This window comes from Bombus flavifrons, chromosome 12, assembly GCF_040668555.2.
Source record: "Bombus flavifrons isolate JBK064 chromosome 12, iyBomFlav1_principal, whole genome shotgun sequence".
Taxonomy (NCBI): Eukaryota; Metazoa; Arthropoda; class Insecta; order Hymenoptera; family Apidae; genus Bombus; species Bombus flavifrons.
Window position 1 is genome coordinate 11,956,107 of NC_138453.1, and position 24,304 is coordinate 11,980,410.

Here is a 24,304-nt window from a genome sequence, read left to right on the forward strand (position 1 = left end):
TCTTTTGATGGACGACTTCGACCCAGCAGCCTCCACCTCCGCTTCCTTTCTTTCTCTCTTCCGTTTCGATCTGTTCGAGGGTTTTGACGGTGATCTATGCATCGCTACGCAGCCCAGGTCGCGTTTCTTTCTTGCTGGGACGAGTCCAATAGGAAGGATTTTGCGAAGGTGTACAACACTCTGACGGATCGTAGGTAGGTAGGTCTCGACTATCTACAACTTCTCTTTGTTTCAAGGAAGAGAAATTATAGCCGACTACAACTTCGTGCTTTGGTTGTTTAGTTCTAGCGCTACGACGTAGTAACGACGAAATTCAATGTCCCAGATAAATAAAACTATATTGATAAAACAGCGAATCAAAGTACGATAATAATAAGAGAAAAAGAAAGAAAAGATAAAAATAAGGTCCATAATAGCGAAGTGAAAAGCAGGAAAGACAGGACGATGCTTTCAACGTCAGAACCTCGCACAATTTAGCCAAGGAAGCCGTTCGAAATCACGGGGCAACGACGATAATGTTCGAACAGTGAAATATCAACACGTCGGGACGGGCGATTTAAATGGAAACGCAGGGTCATTTAAAGTCGTCTCTGATTGTCCCGTTCTCGAGATCGTGGTATATTTAAAACGAGTTTCTGATGAGTCGTAGCCAGGCATCGCTTCGGAATGGTCGTCACGCGAATCGTAACAAGCGAGAAGAAACGAACGAGGCGAGAAAAGGAGAAAAGGATAAGCAGAGTATTCGTGATCGAGACAGGCCTCCCGCAGGCGTGAAATAGCCGAGTGTTTGCACGAAATTATCATTCCTGTCACAATACGTCGTCCGTAGAGAAACAGTACGTCTTGACTCAATTAGCTTTACCGGATTCGAAAAAGAGACGTATCAGCGACCGGAAGAGGCTCTTGGGCGGGCGAACGGTTAGAGGGGGCAGGAGGGATCGGCAAACATTGAAACATTAGCTATGCTCCGCTCGAATACGTTTCTGCCTTTTTAAACGTATTTCTTCCTGGTACACGTTTCACGATGAGTTTCTTAAGCACATTTTTACAGCTTCGTTTTTACCTCCTTTTTACCTCGTTTTAAACGCGTATAGTCGTTAAATTTACCTCGAACAACGTGATACTTTATACCGGCGATATGGAATTTTGCGCATTAAAACGTACAACACCTGGGAGATCTATCGGAAGGACGACAATGTACTCGTATATCCTGCAGTTATCGATCAATCGAGGAAGAAGGAGAGGTAGGTGCATTCAACGGAATATGTACAAGGTACCATTTAATATTCGATTTTTTCACAATGCCTGTGACCTTGTGCGAAACACATCGGAGATCCATTGAGCAGGCAGCGTGATAAAATTCGAATCAGATCGTCGTAAAGTATGAAATACGTGTAAAACGGATCGCTTTCACTTGGTCAGCGAGACTTTGATTTTTCTATAGTTCGTCCGTGGTTCGTGCAGAATTTTGCGATTGTGCAACAGGCTTTAAGCCCGATCGGAGAGGCGCACGGCGCGGGCGTACAAGATTGCAGACGGTGCATCCTGTTCGCTTTATGCTTCTGCTGGAAGCTGCTCTCACCTCCTGGGGCAAAAGTCGTGAGCTGAATGTCACGGTGATTGAATACGACCCGTTGATGCGCGCTTTCCGAGACGAGCGTTACACGCCTCTCCACCTCCGCGTCCATCTCCGTGTCTCCCGTCTTACCTGGATTTAGGAATATTTTTACAATGTCTACAGCCCCATTTTTGTCCAGGTTTCCTCTTTTACCTCCACGTAACATGCGCCTCTGAATAATTTATCAGCCGAAACATTACTGCTAAGTATCCTCTTCCTCCTCCTCTTCCATCTTCGAGGCACCGAGTCCGTGTTTTACGACCACTTTACGGCCACTTTGTACTTTTGCCTCGCGATCGGTGATCCACGCTCTGCCCGAGGTAAATACGCGAACCGTTTCTTCCAACGAAATTGAATTAAACGTCGAACGATTCCCTAAAGGCGTTTAGGTTTCCGGTTAGGAAGCAACGTTTAAGTGGCATTGGTTATCTAGATACCGAATGTTAGAAAATACAAGAACCGTTCAAAAATTGTTGACACCAGAACCAACAAGAATACTAATTTTCCATTCCAAAAACTAAATGAAGCGCACAACGCGTTAGACACGTGGAACGGCGGATTAGGCAGATTTATCGACATCCCCTTAACCTCGAACGATTGGCACACGATGGCCAGCGTTAATTCAACTCGCGTAAGTCCGTTGCCATGGCACGAGAGCGTTTCCACATACTTAAGAACAAGTTATGAGCATGTGCGAAGTGGTAAGGTAGCGGGCAGAAGCTTCCCATGCAGCTCTCACCTCCGCGGGCGGAAAGTGAACTTCGCGTTGCAGCCGACGTGACCGCGATCCGTTTTGGGGGGAAAGGTCGGTGAAAAACGACTCGACGATCGCTACTATAATAGCACCAATGCCACGAGCCGCTTTCACTCCGCCAGAGACGCAGTTTCTTCGAACGCGGAAACGTTAGTGCGACGCGGCTGACCTTGCGTGCTCGAAGTTCGCAAGGTTCGTCGTTCAGGCCTCGTAAATTGATTATCGACTCACTGTGTCCACTTCGGAGAACGATCGTTACTTCTTTCTTTGAGTTGCAAATATTGTGACTCTCTTTGAAATGCACCTGTACCAACACGAACATATTCCGAGTTTTGCATTTGAAACCTTTGGTAAGTGAGATACGAACGCATTAGTACGGCGAAACTTTCTAATGGAAAATTTCAGGGGAAATGGAAAGAAATTATTACGTCTTTATCCCTATCGTAAGATAGTCGAAAGTGAACGATTTTCTCTCGTACAGAAGCAAAGTTATTCGACCATTGGTACAGCGTGTGCCACGAATCTAGCTCGAATAATCGAAGAACGCGAGGACTACGATATCTCCCATTTGTTTCTGAATGATCTCCTCCGCGATCACGATTTATCAGAAACGAAACCGAACGAGACTACGATGCCAGAAATCCGAGTAATCCGAGAAATAGCTCGTCAATCCCTTCATCGAACATAACCACCGCGTTTACTCGGTAATCGTAGGTCGTTAACAGCAAAAACGAACAGGTCTACGCCGACTCGGAACAGCAGGTATTAATGGAATACGGTAGGTCGTAGTTTCACGCAATCGGGGCTACCCGTGTAACGCTTGGTTATTAAATATAAACGTCAAGACAGCAGGGCATCAATATTGCAAGGGAATCAGCTAAGAGAGGAAAAGAGAGAGAGAGGAAAAGAGAGAGAGAGACGAGTTACGTGAGAAAGCGAGCGTCGTTTTGTAGTAGCAAAAGGTGAACGCTTAACTGCTCTAAAGGTTATTACTACAGTACCATCGTCGCGTCAAAGAAACGGTGAGAGGGAAGAAGGACGGAAAGAAAAGCAGCACCGTTGTTTCTGTTTGTCTTGACCGCACGCGAGGGTTGCGGCTAATCATATTACGTGTCCAAGATCCTATCGATTTGAAAATCGTCCGACACGATCAATGCCGCTCGATATAATTGCCTCGTATCCAACGAATACGCGATGTACTTCGTTAATTACTTTATTAAGCCAGGAGTATAGATTATCGCGGATAAAACAGGATTGTGGGAATTGCATAGATTACTGAGAGGTAAGAAAATGGATATCGTGACTTATTCTGTCGGAGATTTGTATTACGCGTTATAAATGTATTAATTAACGCGTTTCCTTGTGGATCCGTTAGCGAATATTTCGATATGGACGGCATATATTTTTCATGAAATTAAATAAAATTAAACGTTCACCAAATGGGCTAATCAAAAACGGCGATTAGTAACACCTACACCGAACCTTTTTCCGAGTATCTGTAACAACGCGTAAGCTCTCGCTAACACGTAGCGCGTATATTAATCGACGAAAATCGAAATAAACGACAACGCCAACAACCGTCTTCCGCGTAGAATCGTTCGTCCGGTGCGCGTTTCATGTGCCATCAAATTGAACGATAGCTCGGATGCCATAGTCGACGGTGCAACGAACTCGGATTTTCAACTTCTAGAAAGACATAACTTTTGAAACGTGACGGTATTCAGGGGAGAACGAACGAACGAACGAACGAACGAACGAACCGAGGGCTAAGGAAAAAAAATCCAAATAGGATTATAGAAAGGGAGAAGAAAGAGAGAGGCAACCGTGGGTGTGGATACCGTCTTAAATAGTGCCAGAAGGCAGAGTACTTAAAGGTTACTACCGCATCATCGTCACGTCAAACTAACAGGGAGATTAATACCCCATAGTTGAACGCCAGTTACATTGCCCGTTACACCACGGCTGTGTTATTAATAATCACAATTGATGTGAACCGTATTATTAATGATCGCAATGATAATAGTGCAACGTATGACACGCGATCAATTATCAATTACAATTATGGTTATACGGATTCAAACTGCCTTATTGTGATCAACAGCAGGAATACTTTCCTTTGAAATTTTATTAATCGCGATTAAATTAGCCTTATACGTGAAACGATATGTAATATAATCGCGGAACGTTGTACACGAACGTAACCGCTTGTGTATATACGAATGGAATGAAATATAATTATGGAAAGTAATAGTTGTCGTCTCGATACAGCTGTTTGATCGATGGTTGATTTCTATAATATCGATTACGATGAAGGGTAATTAATATTCTTGAATAAAAGCCATTTATGACAGAGTCACTTAGCGAAGGATTCATACGCGTATGGGTAAAAGTACGATACGTTATGTTGTATATTGTATATTAATGTTATGTTGTATATTAAAATCGAGCGATCAACTGATTCTCTTTCATATTAGATATAATTGTTTTAAACATAACTTTGTTTGACTTTCCTCCGTTTCTCGTTCAATGCTAGAACTCGATTCGTTCGATCGTAAAACACTTTACAAGTTTTTACGTTTTCTTTTACCTCGATACCTTACGATAAATAACGAGAAGAAAATTACAAGTGTAATAATTCGCTACTGACATCAGAACGGTATTATTTATAATTGTTAATTATCTAAGTAAACGTACGTTTCGCGAAATTGCTTTCATGACTAATTACAGAGCCCCTTTTACGAAAGCAGCGGCAATATTTTCCATCCACGCCGCGTGGAATTGTAAAAATGACCGCAACTCTTGCAGCAACGTTTGCGTTTGTGATTAATTCCCGCCTGAGCCACCTATTAATAACGAAACAGGTGATTGTATACACAAATACAGAAACTGGTAGCTCTACCTTGACGAACGAATTAATTATTCGATCTATGAAATTAATCGCCACAACTACCATGTGTAAAAAACTGATCCGTGATTAAAGGAGCATGGGAAAGGTAACGAGTTAAGGGGAAATTAATGAAATATTATTTATTTACCGGTCGCATGTATTCTGCTCGCTGATTCTTGTTCTCAACAAATGGCTAGTTACGGCGATAGAAAATTGAATCTAATTAATCAGGATAACCTAAATAATAGGATTTACTTACGCCAACTGTTTAAAATAAAAGTGAAATCTTTATATCCTCGACTATAATATCAGAAAAAGCAAACGCTTAATTAACTAGATATTACATTTCTTAACCTATTGCATCCGAGAACCAATCAACATTATCACGGACAAGCTGTGTACCATAGTATCTGTTTGCGGCTGTGAAAGTTATTTAATTAAATCCTTCATTTGCATGAACCGATTACAATAGAAATCGAGCCTGACAGCGTGAACGCAACAGTAAAATATCTCTTTTTCCTCGTGCAGGTGTTCTGCATCTGTTAAGCAATCGCGGAAAGCGTTCCTTGTCAATTAGAAAGACCATAATATCAGTATTTCTCGTTAGAAGTCTACGAAGTTAATTCGCGTGAGAACGTACTATTAATAATGAGTCTGGTAGCTGCGCCTCGTTAAGTGGAGTTAATAGCTAAATCAACCTGCAAATCAAGAAACGATCCGAACGGTCGAAAGGTAACTGAAAACAGAACTAGCTGGATATGGATGCTGTAGATATCGCTTTGGACGCCAACATGCAGGAAGAAACGTGTAAAGGTTACGGTTGCATAGTTAATTAATTTAGGCAACGTTTCGTCCACTGTTGCAATGGCAATTGTCACTCAGATAATAGCCTTGTCACGAACTTTCAATGAAGATATCGCGTCCCTCGATATTATACTGCACGGCATTCGCTCGAAATGAAAACGACTTGTAGTAAAATATTTTGTTTCTGCTTACGTACAAGTTTTCCTATGTAACGATTCTGTGTACGTACATTGCACGCAGATAACTTTTTAAAGCAATTTAAGAGATAGGAATAAATCCAGATTTATGTGACTAGTCGACACGAACTATTATTTTGGAAAGTAAACACCAGTGGGCGAAAGTGAAAGCGAAGTTTTGATGGCTTGTGCTGAAAGAATGCGAAAAATTCCCTCCTACTAACAGCATCCACTGCATGTACCCATAATCCTAATCTGCGTGAGAACAGGCCATTAAGAAGAAACACGGTAGTCCTATTTTACCAGACAAAATTAATGGTTGAATTAACCTGTAAGTCACGAATAAACATACGCGTAAAAATGGCAAGTATGCGATATTTAATTAAACCTTGTTAATTAATTTACGATTATGACGTCTTGCTGTTGACAAGAATTCTAATATAGGTACGTGTACGTCAGCATTATGGAAATATCAAATTCTTTTTTATATTTATTATTAAAAAATGTCCTATGAGGCAGCTGCGTTATCCTCCCAAGACCAAATTTAACAAATCCTCTTAAGCGTAATCAAATCTTATTATTTCCTTTCTTATTACAACCACGGGCAAATTTCTCTCGAATCAACTATCCTTCCTCTTGTCGAATCCACCCAACCACCCAATAAACCTAGAAATCCATAAACGAAGAAGATCCAGGTCGATGAATGAGAAAGGAAGGAATGGAAGAGCCGTGGGTGCGGATATCAGGTCGAAGAGTAGCAGAAGGAGAAGTAACCTAAAGGTTACTACCGCATCATCGCCACGTCAAACTACCAGCTAGATTAGTCCCCCTTGGGCGAACACGAGGTATGTTTTGCTCGACCGCGTCTCCGTCTCTGTCAGGCTTGCTCTCGGTACACGACGTAGTAACTGACTACATCGCCAGCCGGTAGGTTGGTAGGTAGGTAGGTCGGTTGGTCGCTCGGTAAGTATATTAAACGATCCAGTCCCCCCCGCCTGCCCCCCTTCTGCAAGTCTCTTTCTCGATCTCTGGCCTCTCTTTCTCCCTCGGTGCACCGCGAGTCGCCGCTTCTAGGATCTGTGGGAGCGCCTTTCACCTAATTGTTGGCACAATATGTGAAGACCGAGCCACCACGGTTCCCATCGACTTCTGGAGATGATTCCCCGGCTCGTGGCGCCTGGGTTAGGTTTACCGCAGAGGTCGATCATAGAAAACCGGCGATATCGCAAGATTTTTTTCAGGCTGATACGAGCATCGTGCTAATTAAGGGAGACAGGCGTAGGGAGCTGTTGGGAAGATAGACGATCCGACTGGAAAGCGCGAGACTCGTCAGCTCTTACGGTGATACGTAGAAGCGTTCTTGATAGAAACGAGTGGATGAAACGTTTATCGTCGACTAAAGCGTAAAATTTGTGCCAAAGGGATCGAAATGAAAAAAGTTTGAACCGCGTTATAAAATTTCTATGAAAAATTCGTTCTCTCTCGTTCGGAATAATGAAATCACGAAGCGAAGAAAAAGAGTTGGAGTTAAAAATCGTTTAATGATACAGAGGGTACAGATCTTGATAGAATTCAAGTATGAATGCACTCTAATGTTAATTTAATTATTATCTCGATATGTAATTTCCTGCTATCAATCAAACGCGGTGAACAGAACGAAGCAAACGGCACAGAGAATTTGCAAAATCTTTTAACTACACAGTAAAGTGCACGCGTGAAAAATCTATATTATTCAAACAGCATAACTCGGTAATAAATTAAACCGAATCGGTATAGAGAGTAAAAAGGAATTAAACGGATTAAAAAATTGACTATAATTAATAATTGTGAGCTATCAATTTATCCAGCTGCCAAGAACGAACAGTATTTGAGATCTGTACGATTCTACGTTCCAGGTTTTCTCCACCTTCGCGTTGTTGGTACATCGTTTCGTGATACTGTTTCAAACACACACGATAATCACTGTATCCGTACCTATGTTACGTTGTAAACGTTACTCTATGATGCAGTTAAAATTACATAGTATGGTATTGCGGCACGCATACGTAATTGCGTTCCACTTACTTCTTTTTCCCTAAGGAAGAAGATCTTTCGTAAAAATTACAAGCTCGTCGATAACCACGTCTAATCGCCTGCATTCTGCCACTCGCATCGCTTCTCGTTTCAACTTCTCAATTCATAAACCTCACGCGCCGCCGTTAAGCATCGTCACCTCGGAATGGAACGAAACGGACGGGAAACACATATACGAGGTGAGCATCGAGAAGACTGTCTCGCGAGGAGTCCAGCGGCTCTTCCGCCGTCTTCCTTCGACGATTCGCCACGATCTATAAATTACGAGACAAGAGCCACCTCCGCCGACGCGAGCGGGCCCTCGTTGTGACTCACCAGTCACAACTCGCACGGGTCGACGAGAGAGTGAAAGAGCTACGAAGAGGAACGGACATTGTGTCCGCGGACGGAGGCCAGGGAAGAAAAGAAGGAGACAAAGCCAAAGGACGAACGTAGAGAATGCGAGACGAGGAACGAAGGGACGAACGAAGAGAGGGAAGAGACATCGAGAGTTGAAAGACGCAGAATGAGGAGAAGAGGCTAGAAAGGGAGGAAGAAAGAGGAGCAAAGACGCTGGCTGCCGGTCCGAGCTTTAACAATAACGATTATTTACGCCCGCGGAACATTGACGTTGACGTTTAACGTCCCTCTCCTACCGTGAAAGCAACGCTTGTCCGATCGGTACGACCTACGGTTCACCGAGGAATTATTGCCGCTTTTAGAGAAATTAATTCTACGTGCTGGATCGGAACCTTCTTACGACTCCGCTTCGTTGGCAATAATTCAGCAATGACTTTATAGTTGCGAGCTCGTAATTGAAATTCTGGGAGGTGCAGCGTCCATTTAATGCGCGAGGCCCGGCCGAGGGTGATTTACGCGTCGTCCCGCGGAAAATTGCACCGGAATCCGGTGACGAGACACGCGAGATGCTCGAACGATGCCTACGGTTTGAACGGCTACAATTATGGAACGATTGGGCTTCGCGTTTGCCGTTGACGCAGCTCGTTGCCTTGGTTTCACGTTGTGGTTGCTTTACGGACTGTTTCGTTCGGAGTGGAACTTTGCTATCGACTGTATCGCGCCTCAGCGAGAGTGTTAACCCTTTTAAAGCGGACCGTTTTTTATGTCATACCGCAAACTGGGTGAACAGTGACCAGTATGAGACTTTATACTATTAACGAGATTTTTGTGAATTTTATTTTCGCTGGTAATTACTACTTACAAATATATGCAACGATATACCGATATACGAGGATATGCCGATTGCGCAATCGCAGGTATTTTATATCGGCAGATCGAGGAGTGGCAATCATTTAATTCTTGTCATTGAACGTTCGATAATTATAGGTATGTGCCGCGTGTAACAATATTTATTGCAATATTTCGAGGAATATTAATTTAAAGACACAACGCCTTATTCTCTCACGCACCGAGGAAAATAATAATCGGAAATCTCGCGACATTATTTCGAATCAGAGATATGCAAAATAAAGAAGGATAAAGTATTAACCATATTGCAGACAATTTAAATAATTTATCGATATAATCTAGCTGAAAAATGCAAGATATTCGAATGGGACCTTTCATACGTTACCTTTCAGTGCAATTTTATTGTACCTTGTAAACCTTTCCTGATACCTATTAGTTAGAAAACCCAGCAATCGCCTCGACACCCGTTGCTTCTTAAGAATTTAATCGCCAGAAGGTAAAGTAGCTTCAGCCTGTCGGCTATAGCCGTTAATTACATTTACGAAATCAATCGGGACGCAGTTGTAATCTCCGTCTAGATATGGTTGTTGCTACCAAGCAGTGAATGACCGTGATGTTTTATGCAAATTATAGCCGCGGAAACGCGAGCCAAACCGGGCCAGCAGATTTCTCGACTCACGTTTCTCCGTAAACATATTACACGAGTCCTTTCGCAGCCTATTCTCTATCTTTCACCTTCTCGTCCTTTCTCTCTGTCAACCCGCCCACGCTGATAACTTGGGAATGTTTGAAGCGAATCGAACCTGGTCTCTTCAAGAGTGATCGTTGCGCTCTCGAATGTCGGAGCGAACGTATCCGCGATATTGGCTAATTTATTCACATTCTAAAAGCTTTTGCATGCATTGATATTTTTTCAAAATTCCTTCACATAGACGTCTGCGCGAAATCGTTTACTACGTACATTTCAGAATTCTGGTTTGATAGACTTTATTTTTAAATAGCGTGCGCAAAGCTTCGTAATAGCCCGAACGAACAACTAACTAATAGCCTAAAACTATGTAAAATAAAACTTTCCAATTGATAAAATAGCAACAAAGTTTTGCGAGATGTTAAACGTAGTTAAAAATGGAACTATTGGAATTTAAGACTACTCCTGTAAAGAACGAAAATTTTGGCTTACGTCGTGCAGTTCTCGTATAGTCTTCGATCATAGAAAGCGTCTGTCAAAAATGCGAAAGATCACCAAAAATACCAAATCGATTTACGAGTCACAGTTTCTAGGGATTAATCGATCTCCACCCCTGGCACGAGGTGTCTTCAACGAGGCATCTTGTGGTTCGAAGAACGCAAACGATTCAGCGGCGAGGCGGCCCAGATGCAGCGTTATCGAGGGACGTGATCTAGCCTCGTCATCGGGGAATGTGGGAGTGTCGCAAAGGGATCATCCGCGTCTCTGAGCGGAGAAAAAGATCGGTGACAGCCGGTCGACGTGGAGGTGTCACGAAGGGGCGTGGAGGTTCGTCACACGCTGCCTGTCGCTCGATCCGTGGCTCTGCTTCCACTCGATCTTCCCCTCTTTTCTCGTTATTCGATGCTGCACGGGAGGTAATTCAATTATCATATCGAGAGATTAGCTCGAAAGAGGTGGACACGCGTCGTTCATCGCGCTCGACCACTTCGGTGACACGATACCGATAAGAGGTGGAATTTATCGGGGGACCGAATTTTAGAAATTTCGTGGAAACGTTGAGAGTTCGAGCTGTAGAAATTGTTCCTGAAAGTCGAAGATTTTCTCGATTGTTCGACGTGGAAAAACAGAGACCGAAGAGTTTCTAAAGTGTGAATTTTCTCGTTTTGGAATCCTCATTCTTCGGTACTTGTGTCGTTCTTCTAGCAAACTATATTTTCAGAACTTTTTTCATCGAGGAAGCCCATTTATTACCAAACCGTCTCGGTACCAGAAACAACCAAGAAGATACATTGCCCGAACGTAAAATCCGCCACGCTACCCCTTCGGATTGGGAAACGAACGTCTCCGAAATGGTCCGCTGCGTCCTAGCGGATCAAGTCCGTGGCGCATCAACGTCATCGACAGGAACACGAAACAAAAGGGAAGAAATAGTAGAAGAAAAACACTTGGTAGGTATGACTCAGAGGTATTTGAGTTTCCAGTCGAGTGTTTCGGCGCGATCGTTCTCGTTTCGAGCGTCGTCCCGGCTCCAGCTACGGTTTTGTGGCTGCTCATTGGCCCCCGTGGGGGTACCGGGCCAACCGCGTCCCATTATCCCATGCTAATTCCCTGGCTACGGCTGTCATTGCCTCGAGGCGAGGACTGACAAGTAACACCTCTTGGCTCGTGTTCCTCTCGACCGTAGGAGTGTCTCCTCTCTTGCTTGCCCCTCCAGCTCGACCTTTTTCCCTCCAGTCATTGGTCCTCACCTGGAATCCTCTCTTTTTAACTCGTTCCCTTCGTCTCTATTTCTCCTAGCCGATCTGATCGACCGGCTCGTTTCTACGTCTGTCTCACGACTCATCTTCCCTTCTCTCTTCCTCTCGGAGTTCCGTCTTTGTTCCGTTCCTCGTCCTGTTCCTCTGTCTCTGCCAGGAGAGAGTCCTCCCGTGGGCATCATCCTCGCGGAGTGTACACTCCCGCCGAGACCGAAAATCAACTCGTCATGCTCGCTTCATTTTCTGGCCGATGTAAAACAGCCATTTGTTAGGTCGTGTCAAGCATCGCAAGAACGTCCGCGGGGTGTCCCGCTCCTTGGACGGCCACGAATGGCATATCGATTGGCGATTCATGCGATCGACGCCTGATAATAAATATCCGAGAGCGAGAGTGGTGTAACATTCGAAAGTCCTTTCGGGCCTGGATCCCACCTCGAGCTTACTCCCGGTGTTGTTAATAGTTCTCGACGAGGGTTTTAGTCGGTACCCTCTCCGCTGACCTTGGCTTATGCGGAGAAATCGGTCGAAGCAGAATGATATTTCGAGATATTCGGCAGTGTGTCGATTTGTCTATTGGGTTTTTAGAAACCTTCTACGATCACCGAATTAGTAGTTGGTAAAGACAGATCAATTTCGATCAGGTCTCTACTCGTTGAACGAGTGATACGAAACTTGCACGAATTCGAGACTCAAACGTATCAGGTTTATTTCACTAATCGACCAAAAAGTCGACTATACTTGGTTAATAACGGCAACAATTACTGACCTACGTTCACCACGAGAGTATCGGATACAAAGATACGTGTTTCGTTAACGAAGTGATCTCGAGTCATTTACGAAATCGCCAGCTGAGAATGATCATAAAACGGCAGTAAGCCTCGAATATAGACGTAAAATTTGATCAACCATCGAGTGCGATCCGGGAAAGGTTTAAGGCGGTTAAGGGGTAAGCGCAAACGCGTTTGTTGCGTGAAATTTCACGATGTGGCCAGAACAGATCGGTGTCGCGCCGCTTAGTCGTTCGTTGGCCTCGTGGACGCTCGTTACGCCGCGGCGCTGTCTCGTAAATAACTGCCTTATATTCTCGCTCTCCTCTCTTCGGCTCTCTGTCCCCGAACAACCGTATTCATTCGCTGTTATTGCCGTTTAGAGGCTGTTGCTGCTTTTATGAAACACTCGAAAAATCGTGGTAACTGTGGCCACGCCGCTACTATTATCTCTGGCAGGAGAATGGCGATAATCGACCAACGGAAATGACCAATTAAACCTTCCGGATCTTTCGAACGTTGGGTACCTGTGGGTACCACCTGGTGACTGCGTGGTCTGGAATTGGATACTTGAAGCGGATGATGAAAATGTATCGATCGAGTGCTGCGGTAGAAGTTCGTGTACACCGAAATCAAACGCACGATGAGGGCAGTGACGAGAGGTATCGTGACAATCAATCCAAATCCAACCAATCCAGCAACCACAAAATAAATAATACCTGTATCTCGCTCAAGAAGAAAAATTTCGACATCACCGCTAAAGATATCCAAAACGATTTGAAAAAAAAGCCGAAAAATAACCTGCACTACACGGACACGATCGAGAACCGACCAGAACAGAAACATGTTCGAAAAGATAGGTCCCGAATATAATTCCCGTCCGTCATGAATGTTCTCCAGATTCAAATGCGAATCCTTGATGCACGCTTCTAGATTACGAAGGATGGAGAAACGCCAGTCCGTCCCGGGGATCTACTTTGTTAACCATGAAGAACACGGAACAGGAACGTTTTGGTATGCGGCGCATCGCTGTCTTTACACCGGCTTGAACTAAATTTATGTGGCACCGGGAGCCGAGGGTGTGTATTTGAATCCGGGATGAGACACATCCATATTTTTTTCTTTACGACCACGCGTTGGACCGTGCATGGAACTGCATGCCGGATGTAGCACGCGAACCGACACTTTTGCAACGCGACATGGACGCGACCTCCGGCATCGGACCCGCAACGTTTCTCTTTTTCTCTTTCCTTTTTCTTCCTTTTCTTTCCTCCCTGTACACTTGACTCTTTTTATTCTTTCTTTTCATCGCGGTCCGTTTGCCGCGTGATTCCGAACGTGTTGCAAGCCTACGTCTTTTAACGCGTCCTCTCCGGTATTCTTTTCGAACGTTGTTCTTAACTCTGCTGTCACCGACACACGGCCTTGAAGCGTCTGGAATTATGGACTGAAATTGCAGAGTAAAATTGACACTAGGAACGCGCTTCGCAGCTTCTTTGGACCTTGCCGCGGTCGCCGCGTTGATTCATCGGGGATGATGTAACGCGACTCGTTTCGGATATGCGCGCTTCTCGTTAGAGATATGAATGAACGAGGAAGAAGATACTTGTGAGAGAAATTACGAAAGCGACAATTTAGTAGATGTTACGACGATTAAGTAGCAAGAATACTAATTATTCTAATTCTTCAAATTAATTTCCATTCCGTTGTCCAATAATCCTGCCCTCTCAGTTTTATTCGGGAAGCGATACCTTTCACAAAAGAATGATCGAAACGATCCATTGTAATACCTCACTCCCAAAACCACTCCTTTTGTCGCCACGTACTTCCTTCAGAGGCGTCGACAGCACTGTCATCGAGCTTAAAGCATCCTCTTGTGTTCGTTTTGGCGCATGCTAGGATATATACGACTGGCTGTCGCAATCTTTCGCTAAATTCGGGAACGCTCTCGGGACTCCTCAGGGCCGAGGAATCTCGACCTTCTTGGCGAACGTTTAAATCGATCCTCCCCCTGGGAAACGAGGGCCTCGGGCCCGCTCGAATCTCGTTACCGAGCTCAGCGGGACTCCGATTACCATTTCTCGGACAAATCGTCGCCTTCGTGCCGCGTATCGCGAGATCCTTGCCGAGAAACCGCTTTCGAACGACTATAAATGCCGGTTGGCCTGTCCGAGCAACCGCATCCGGGGAAATTCCTCCTCGCGGATCTTCTAAGCGAGCACGATCGGTTTTACTGGCTTCGTCTCGAGAGTTTAGAGGCTGGCTGTCTCTTCTGACTCACTCTGCTCATTAGCATGTGAGTCGGTAATAAATGCCGCTGAAGGAAATTAATAGACCGGTTGATTCGCTTGGAACTCCCCTCCTCTCCGCTTGATTGAGACGCGATTTTGACGAGAATGGAAGAGCATGTGTATTTTGTAGACTGAATTAGGAATTAGAGAAGCCAACTTGTAACTTTTCTCATCGTATTCACGTCCCTTTCCGTTAAAGCGAACAGTCTTGCAGTTTTTTCAACACCTCAGTTACGAGACATTGCTATAAGTATAAAATATTATCGAACAAGAGCCGATCTCGCCGGAAAATAAAATTCTGGGCAAAATTACTCGATTAATCAAAAAATAGACCTCTCTGAAATTTCACAACGAATAAACGTACACGAAGGAATTGTATATCTTCGCGCTTTCTAAAATTTGTATAAAAGTAGATAGAATAAATGATGTAGCTCTAATTCCTTCAACGATTACGTTAACCTAACGACGCGCGATTGTATTGTATAAATTCGACCACGATAATAGGGTTAATTCTACACGATGTCCACGACGACTCTAATCGTAAGAAGCAATGGTCAATGAAGAGGGATCGTCGAATCGACGTGCACGTGAGCGCGAGTAAGCGCACGGCCGAAGGTAGAGAGAAGGTAGGTAGGATGTAGGTCGTATATCAATCGGTTTATCTACTTGTCGACGCGTGTGGCCGACGGCACGTTATGTCGCGGTCGACAAGGAGAGCCAACAAGAGCTGGGACAAGGGAAAGAGACAGAACGGACCTCCGCCTCTCTCTGCGTCCTTCTTTCCAGCCCTGTCTTCTCTTCCCTTCTTATTTTCTTCGCTTAACTTGCGGAGACACCGAGAAAAGCAAGTTTCAAGCCACGGTGAAAGAAGGAGGAAAAAGAGGGAGACCAGTGTTCACTAATGTTCTTCCGTTGTTCCCTTTTCTCTTTATTGAATGGATTCCTCACCTTCGAGTTTAGTTGTCTAGTCGTATTAGAGAACAAACAATGAAACAGGATATTCGTACACGGTATATTTTATTGCATTAAAAATTGTTGAAAATGCTTCTTACTCTGTGAAATACACGATTCTGACATTCGTATTAAATTTCTATGTAAAGTAATCAAATTCATCGCATCGTGCAATATCCTGTTTCACTGCGTGTTCTCCATTATCCAATGCAATAGACATAAGTAAACATAAGTAGGCAACGTAAGTTAGGTATTTGCTAAGAAAATATTTAATGCCAATCTTTTAGAATATGAAACTTTTTATGAAAAATTGTTATTCCTCGTTCCCGTGATTATACGCACCAGTTATGGAAGACCCTGGACCAGTTAAACGCTAATCCTTTTCTTTAAATATTTCTTACTATTTCCTAAAGCACGATTTGCTCTATATTCCATGTACATAATGTTCGAAAAATTCAATCACTGAACTCGCGCTCCTTTACATCACTCTACAAAATGATACTCTCTGTTTCACGTCGTATTAAATCTTCCTTCCATACCATAAGAATGCTCTACCTTCATAAATCACGACTGATTACCCTGTCTTCGTCTGTCCAGATGCAAGGAAACAAGTTTCTTATTAATTACCCTCCGCATCGAAACTTTCTTGACGCTATCCTGTCGCTAATTGAACAGGGCCTTAACCCTTTCCTAACTACCACGGTTTCGTCTACCACGTTTTCCTCGAATCTGCCGACCTGTTTCCCAGTTTTATGGTTTCTCTCACAGTCGTAAAACTATTTGCGGCTCTACACCGCGATAATAACTCACCGACCATCGCGTTTCTCAATTAGGTAACGCGCGATGGCCGCTGGCTAACGTAATTTCGAATAAATCAGGCCCCACTTTTGCCACTCGTCTCCTTCTACGGATCACAATGAATCCCTGTAAACCTATGCTGTTTACTTATTTATTGTCTCCTATGTTTTCAGAAAACAGCTGACAAGATAAATACAATAGCTATCCAATTTTTATCGATGTCACATTTGAATACTGAGAACCGCTGGTTTTCGCGATGATCCTAACGTGACTTCTTGTCATTCTTGTTACATATGTACATTCTCATTAAATACATAATTCTTCTTTAGTTACATTGCTGAGTAAATTTTTTTAAAAATTTCTCGTTGACTTAAAATAAAATTCAAATAATGTCAAAAAAATTGATGAAATGAGTAAATGAACGATGGAATTGATGACTGATGAAAATAAATTTCACTATGAATTAAGATTAATTTCGATATTAAAAACATCGCCAACATGTATGAGCACATATTAATATTTAAAGTACGAAATAAGTATCTACATATTTTGGTTAAACTAAAATATAAATAAAAATATGCATATCAACAAATACTTCGTATATCAGGTTTTTTTCAACATTTTCTACTATCATCAGTATCCAGAACTATTGACAAGTTAATAAAATTATAAGAAATAATCAGAAGGAAGTTTTCTAATCAATTTAAGAAAATCTTATATACGTTGGAAATTAAACAACGTGACGATAGAGATCTTCTCGAGCAATAAACTGATTCCACAGGCGAATTCTTTTGTAAGTTTTACTGTATACAAGAGTAATAATAACAAAGAATAAATTCACCACAAATATTTTTTCATTCATAACCTCTCAATGAAATTAAGTCTTGTTAAAAGCAAACCAGTGTCTGGATACATTTGAACAGTAGTGTACATACATATAATAGATGTATAAAATTTACCTCCATTAGCACTCTCCGTTTTGAAATTCCATTTCTTGTCAAAGAGATCGAAAAGAACGAACGAAGCAGACCCGTTGAACGCAGCATCTACACATTTACACACTCGCATTCGATAGATCGATCGCCATCGTATTCAACGCGAGCATAACGATTCGTTTACATTTTTTTCGATGGTTTCCGCCGGTCGATCGCGGGAAGCCAAATGTATATTTTATTCGGTTTCTTCAGCCACTTTCTCCGATCGGTCCGGGAATCGTCGTGTTTGAGTTGAAAGACGAGGACATTCGAGGCATAGAAGCAGCGTACACACGGCAGCGTCAGCGATTCATAATTTACCGTCGATGCTGCCCTCTCGCGTGGTCGTTTGCCTCTAATTTATGTGTTTTTAAAGACGCGCCCCTCGCGGCTCCTACAAGGATTCAATTTTCGACGGATTCCACTCGCCTCTCGTCTCCCTTCCAACGCGATAATCGTGTACCGGGCCATTTACACAGCTCACGATGTTATTTCAATCGCGAACACTCCCATCCGCGTAAACGCGTCGAACGTACATTTTGTTCGAACAGATACACTCAATGCGCATGCGCAATCCCGCGCGTATGCAGTGCCACAATTTGTCAGGTTAATTAGTGCGCATTTATCAAGTGAAGTGCATATTTATCAAGTGAAAAATGTGGAAGCTGGCACGTTTGAAGTAAGCGGAGAACATTTGGGGAAATTGGAAAACGACTCTGGTGAGTTAATATTTATCGTTCGAGTATAATTTAAGACGTAAACGTTCCCTTACAAGTCTTAGAATAATTTCGATATTTGCTCTAATTTTTGAGAGAATTAGGTTATCACTGGCAACTATTATGAAGCGTCGTTTGATACTTTATACGTGTATATACTTTATACAACAAAAATCTTGCATATTTGCACCTTTTAATATATCTTATAATAATGAATCAATTGTTTATAATGAGAGATATTTTGTGAATGAAGTTACGAAGATTGCGTAACGTACCTATTAAATATGTCAAATATGTTTGGTTATGTTTACCTAACTCGATGAAGAATTATCGGTGTTACGATACTTTGAAGCATAAGTGTCTTTGAAATCGGATTCGTTTTAAGAAGGAAAGAAAGAAATTGCGAATCAGTTATAATCGTGTGGAAAAAGAAATCACCTATCAATTATAATTTGCAAAACATATTTCATCGATTATTAATACATGGAAGGTTAAAGCTATTACGTGCATACATCAATAAATCTGCAGCAACCTTGAATTTGAATAAATTATTGCACGTGTATTTGCATAGCAAGGCAGACCGCTGATCGGTCGTCCCTTGAACACCTGGTGCATATCCATTGACGTACATCGCATGCAAATATCGTTCGAAACACCAAAACAATACACGTCCACGCCCGGTATTTGCTGATGGCAATTTTGATCGAATAAAATTGCGCTAGCAATACATACTGGCATCGATTAAATCAGCACGCGCGCACACACCAAAATTTGTTGAAGAATTTTAATTGTATCGTCAAATTTCGGTACAAATCTTTTATTTCGTAAACAATCCCTGCATTTCTCGCTATTACATTCTCTTCTCAAAGTAATCGATAATCATCTTCGTACATTTACTTTGTGAATTGTTATTATGAAAGCTAGTAGATTTCACACATCCGAGCTTATAGGTTATGCATTAATTTTTTTTTATTCTATTGGAATTCTTTATCTATTGAAATTTGCAAAAAACTGTTTCGTATAATGAAAATATAACTTTTTACGTATATTATCTGCTTTAAAATAGCAATACTTAGCAATTTCGATATAGAATTGTATGCAATAATACTATTTGTATTATTATACGCAAAATCATTGGACGTAGAGATGTTATATGTATCATGAAGTGTCTCTGAAAGAATGTGCTCTGCAAAATTTTAATCAGATACACTGGAAGACTGCGCACCTTCGATTACCTCTTCATCGGTCATCCGTGATCCCTCCATTTTGTGAGAAGGTCGATCAACGGGAACGAGCTCGTTACATCACAACGGAGGCAGGGACTTTGATCGCCATAAATACCGAAAAAGTCTCTATATATCCCCGTGGATAATTATCTGCGGCGATTCCCTTTCTCGCGGGTGCCCTGGCGCCTATTAAAAGTTCGTTTTCCTGGACATGGTACGAGGGCGGCATGGCCACCGGTGCCCCTTAATTAAGAGGACCCCGTGTTATACTGGAATTTCCTCCGAAACAGTCCAACTTAAGCGGTATTTAATAACGTAACAATTATATGGTAGGCACTAGACTTTCGAAACTGCGTGGCCCAGTCGAGGCCTCACCGGTCCTATCTTCACCCTTCTACTTTCTTCTCCGCCTCTCTTCGTCCGTCCCTGGAACCTATTCGCCTGTCTACACAGTCGTTCGAGGAAAAATCGAAGCTTTAGAGAGGTGTGTTTAGTTGCATATGAACGAGCGACTGTTGAGTAGTTTAGAAACACAACAATACTTGGGTTTGTTTCAATAATCCATTTTTTTGTGGAATATTATAATATTCGTTTAAAAAATAACTGTATAATTCAAAAGACATTTTATCTATCATTCTGTCAAATTTAACGTATGGTCGTCTTCGTATGTTGGAGTTTTGTTGCACCATTTACAGACTCGTTTCTTGCCACGAAATGTTCCATTACATAGAAGAAGAAAGTGGGTCGCAAGATCGAATTTTAGGAATCTTTGGACACGTATATAATTGCTCGTCGATCGTTCTATCCTAGATCAAAGGCCATAAACACGTAGGCCGTAGAAGGCGGCGTATAACGAGGATGATGTTCCAAGGATCTCCCAAAAAGTATCCCGTTCGAGCTTCCATCTAGCACAAAGAGATACATTGTGCACAGTTGGTCCCACGCGGCTTTCCGCCTTTTATCTGCTCGTGTCGTTTTTGATTTTATGTCTTTTCGAAGGATGTAATTATACGATTCCGGCGATTCTCCCAAGTGTGATTAACCCATTCCTACTCGACTTCAGACGGTTCTAGACAAGCAGTTTTCGTTTAAGTTGTTGGTTTTTTGTTGTGCACCTCTTAGATGACTAAAGCATAAAACTTGTATCAAAGGGATCAAGATAAAAAAATGTAGGAATAGGTGCTTATACAACGCAACGGAGAAACAAGCTTGTAAGACTTCCGAAGAATGCATCGTTGTAAACCACTGGCCATGAAAAATGACAAATTTCATAGCATTCTGGTAGTTCTGGCGTTAGCTTCGTATCAAACCACGTTATTCTAAAGGTAAAATCTTCGAAATGCAGTCTTCGTCTCTCACAGGGATAAATTTAGTAACTGGCCGTATGGGTATCATTAAATAGCCCATTTCTATTCCCCCTGACTTCTCCAATTCAAGTCTCCAATCACGAAAAGTACCAAACCAAGCGTATCAATCCATCATCGAACAAAAATTCCAGCAGAACTCCTCGTTCTCATCTTCGCCTCTCTCCTAACCCCTCCACCGCCCACCTCCCCCTACACACACCTCCAGAAATGCTTCCAGCAACAAAACCGCTAATCAGAAGAGCAGGATCCAAAAGCCGTTTTAAATTCAATCGAGACAATTCCTCGAAAGTATACGCTTGGAACCATCAGGAAGTCATTTGTCACCCTTCATCATCCTTCCACGCTACCTCCGCGACCTATCTCGTCGCTGTCGTCGTTCGGCTACCCGCTGTATCGAGGAAACTCAAGGGGGCAGAAAGAGGAAGGGCTGAACACGCAGGGATCAATTTTCGAAATTATCGTCGGGTCTCTGCGAACGCGTATATAATTGGCCATTGATCGGTCCCGCCCAGTCCCCCGGTCGTAAACGCGAGAGCCTCCGTTTTCGAGAGCTCGAGAACCGTGCCGGCACAGACCCATTTCGGGACCTCTCTTGCCGTGGTTCCCGAAAAATATTCGATCCAACTATTCCAGCGGAACAATTTACAACGCAACACAATATAACACCTAACGACCGTACTCGGACCGCGGGCTAGCCAATTAAAAATCGAAACGGCCAATTACCCGACGATTGCGACCGGTTACGACTACCCCCGAAAACCGCGAAGCTGTGTTTTGCTTGTCTTCTTCTATTACTTCGTAGCCTGTTCTCTTTTCCAACAACTTCTGTTGGGTATCTTCGGGGAGGATGACGAGGATGGAAAATTGACGTGTCTTCGAAAAGATCGTTGTCTTCGACGTTGACGAATTAAGGCGGTTGTCATGTTGGAACGTGTTGAATCGATTTGTTAGACGATGACTTAGATTTTCCTAGATTCTTTTTAGGAATCTGCGTGAGTTCAAAGTATCATTTTGGGAATTGTCTTAAATTCTTGGGTTATCCTGCCAATAATGTGAATTTTTTAGAACCGTATCACTTACATACGTACCGATGAAGTAGCAGATTTGAATTTTTATTGTCGTTGTAGAGTTGCTTGAAGAGATAATAGATAATAGACGAATCAAGGGCTGTTTCATCGGGTATTCTTCAAATTTCAAAGACAGTTCCAAATACAAGAATTGTATTAATCTAAAACTGATCGAACAATGATGCGTACCTTGTTCCTCTCGGTGGTGGAGAACAACGTTTCAAGCAACGCTGTGGAACGTGTGAAAGTACCTCGCGAACTTATGCGACGGAATGAATGTTTTGTTGGTGGAGGGCCCGAGGCGAGGAGAGTTCTGTACGGTGGAAATGTGGTTACTGCAGACCGGTGGAATCGTTTGGGAGTACCTGGTTTTTAGAGACGTTGCTCCCGTCGGGTCGTAAACACAGGGCGCCGGATTACGAGCGGGCCCCGGCCCATTTTTCGAGAACGATACGCCTCGCTCCGCGGAAGCTGTCCGAAGATTCTTGATGGGAAGACAGCTTACCCTTTCGCTGCTCCATTTTCTATCCTTCTGTTCTTACTTGAATATTTTCTACATACTGTAACGTAGGATCCGTAGCAGAACGTTACGAGAGGAAACGAGTAACAAAAATATTGAAAAGTATTAAAATAAAAAAGATGTTAATCCGAAGCGAAGCAACAGATTTGCGAATCTTGCCTCGACAATCGAAAAATTGCTAGATACTGATAAAACTGAATCCGCGACACTTTCGTGGTAGCGGGCAAAATATCGCGAACAAAAAGATCGACAGGCCTATCATTCACGATACGTTGATCGTTCGATTGGTTCAACGAAAAATCTGCGCGAAGGATTTCTCGAGAAGAAGGCAGTAGAAGGAACGAGCGGCATGATGCCTCCATAAATCCCACGTAATCCTCTCTTGATTTCAGGGCCTCGATTCGCGCGATATATTGCGTCGAATTCCGATTAGCTGTCCGTCGAAATTGCCTTCAATTTAGCAATTAACGAGGGGGAGGAGGGCTAATGGGAGGGTAGCTAGACACATCGGGTCGTTTGAGTGACAGCTCTGACCTCTCCCACAAGTTCTACGCGCCTCGAACTCACCCCGAGTCGACAATCGAGTTCACTCACACGACCCAGCCGGTATTCATTGAAATCGAACCGGGCTTCTATCTCGAATCACGAGTCTTTCTCGTACGGTTATCCAACCGATGCGAAAATTAGCAGATGTTCGCACGGACGTTGCGTGGAATCTTCCTCCTTGATCCTTTATGTCTCCAGTGCTTTAAAATATCATTTTCCGTTAGAATTTCCCTGTTTGACACATTCCGTTAAAACGAGATTAAACTTCTTCTTTCCTTTTCGACTCCCTCAATGGGAAACGACAACGCTAAAGGACACCACCCATCGAGGGTACGCTGGAACGACGCGAACGAATCGCAGTCGAGCGACAGTTTTTCGCAGTTGTGGTAAGCTTCCTGTGTTTTTCCGCTTTTTGATCGCGACAGAAAGGACCACCGTAGATACAGAGAAGACACGTAAAGCCGCAAATTGTCCCGTAACAGCGACACAAAGTGACTAGTAGCCTCTTGAACGCACAATAGCGACAAAAGGCGAGGTAGTCGAGGATTATCGTTTCCCAAAATAGAAAGGAAGAGGAGAGGCTAGTGAATAAAAAAAGCAATGGGAAGAACAAGAAAAGGGTCTCTTTTTCACGCTGGATAGGCGCAGATCGGCACGAGAGTCTCGTAGACAGGTAGATAGCTAGGTAGCTGATACTTGGTGCAACAATAGCCTCTCGAGGATCTCTGCAGTCCTCGTTTCAAGGATTCGAAGACTCGAGAGCGGTAAATAGGCGAGCATAATTCAGGTAGGACACGGATACTTGACCGCGGTGTTGACTTATTGGACCATTCGTAGCGACGAACTAACGAAACAGCTATGGGAAGAATCGCCTCGATGTACCTGGTTCACAATTCCCTTGATTTGCATGATTCATTAATTAGATTCTGTCACGCTTGTCTTAACAGAGGCTTGAAATGTCAGGCGGCTTCGTAAGTCGGCCAATCGATTCGTTCTGTTGGCCGAGCCCTCCCGATCGAAGCTGTGCAAATTTTGGTATGCGTGTCAGTTGGATTTAATGAGTAGAATTAATGTAATTAATTAACAGCTCGTCACCGGGACTTTGCAGCAATTGGGTCATCCGAAATTGTTGC

The 24,304-nt window shown here is 43.1% G+C and overlaps 1 protein-coding gene and 1 long non-coding RNA gene across 2 annotated transcripts in view; one reads left to right on the forward strand and one right to left on the reverse strand.

Annotated features, from left to right (window-relative positions):
- The window catches only part of LOC138185637 (potassium voltage-gated channel protein Shaw), a 134,855-nt gene extending 116,792 nt beyond the window's left edge, over positions 1–18,063 (reverse strand). Inside the window, exon 1 of the mRNA XM_069124741.1 lies at positions 17,715–18,063. Coding sequence (XP_068980842.1) covers positions 17,715–17,823 — 109 coding nt within the window. The 5' untranslated portion in view covers positions 17,824–18,063. The remainder of the gene's footprint in view (positions 1–17,714) is intronic.
- Positions 18,064–18,289: 226 nt separating this feature from the next.
- The window catches only part of LOC138185656 (uncharacterized), a 58,160-nt gene continuing 52,145 nt past the window's right edge, over positions 18,290–24,304 (forward strand). The window contains exon 1 of the long non-coding RNA XR_011174692.1: positions 18,290–18,448. This is a non-coding gene — a long non-coding RNA (uncharacterized LOC138185656). The remainder of the gene's footprint in view (positions 18,449–24,304) is intronic.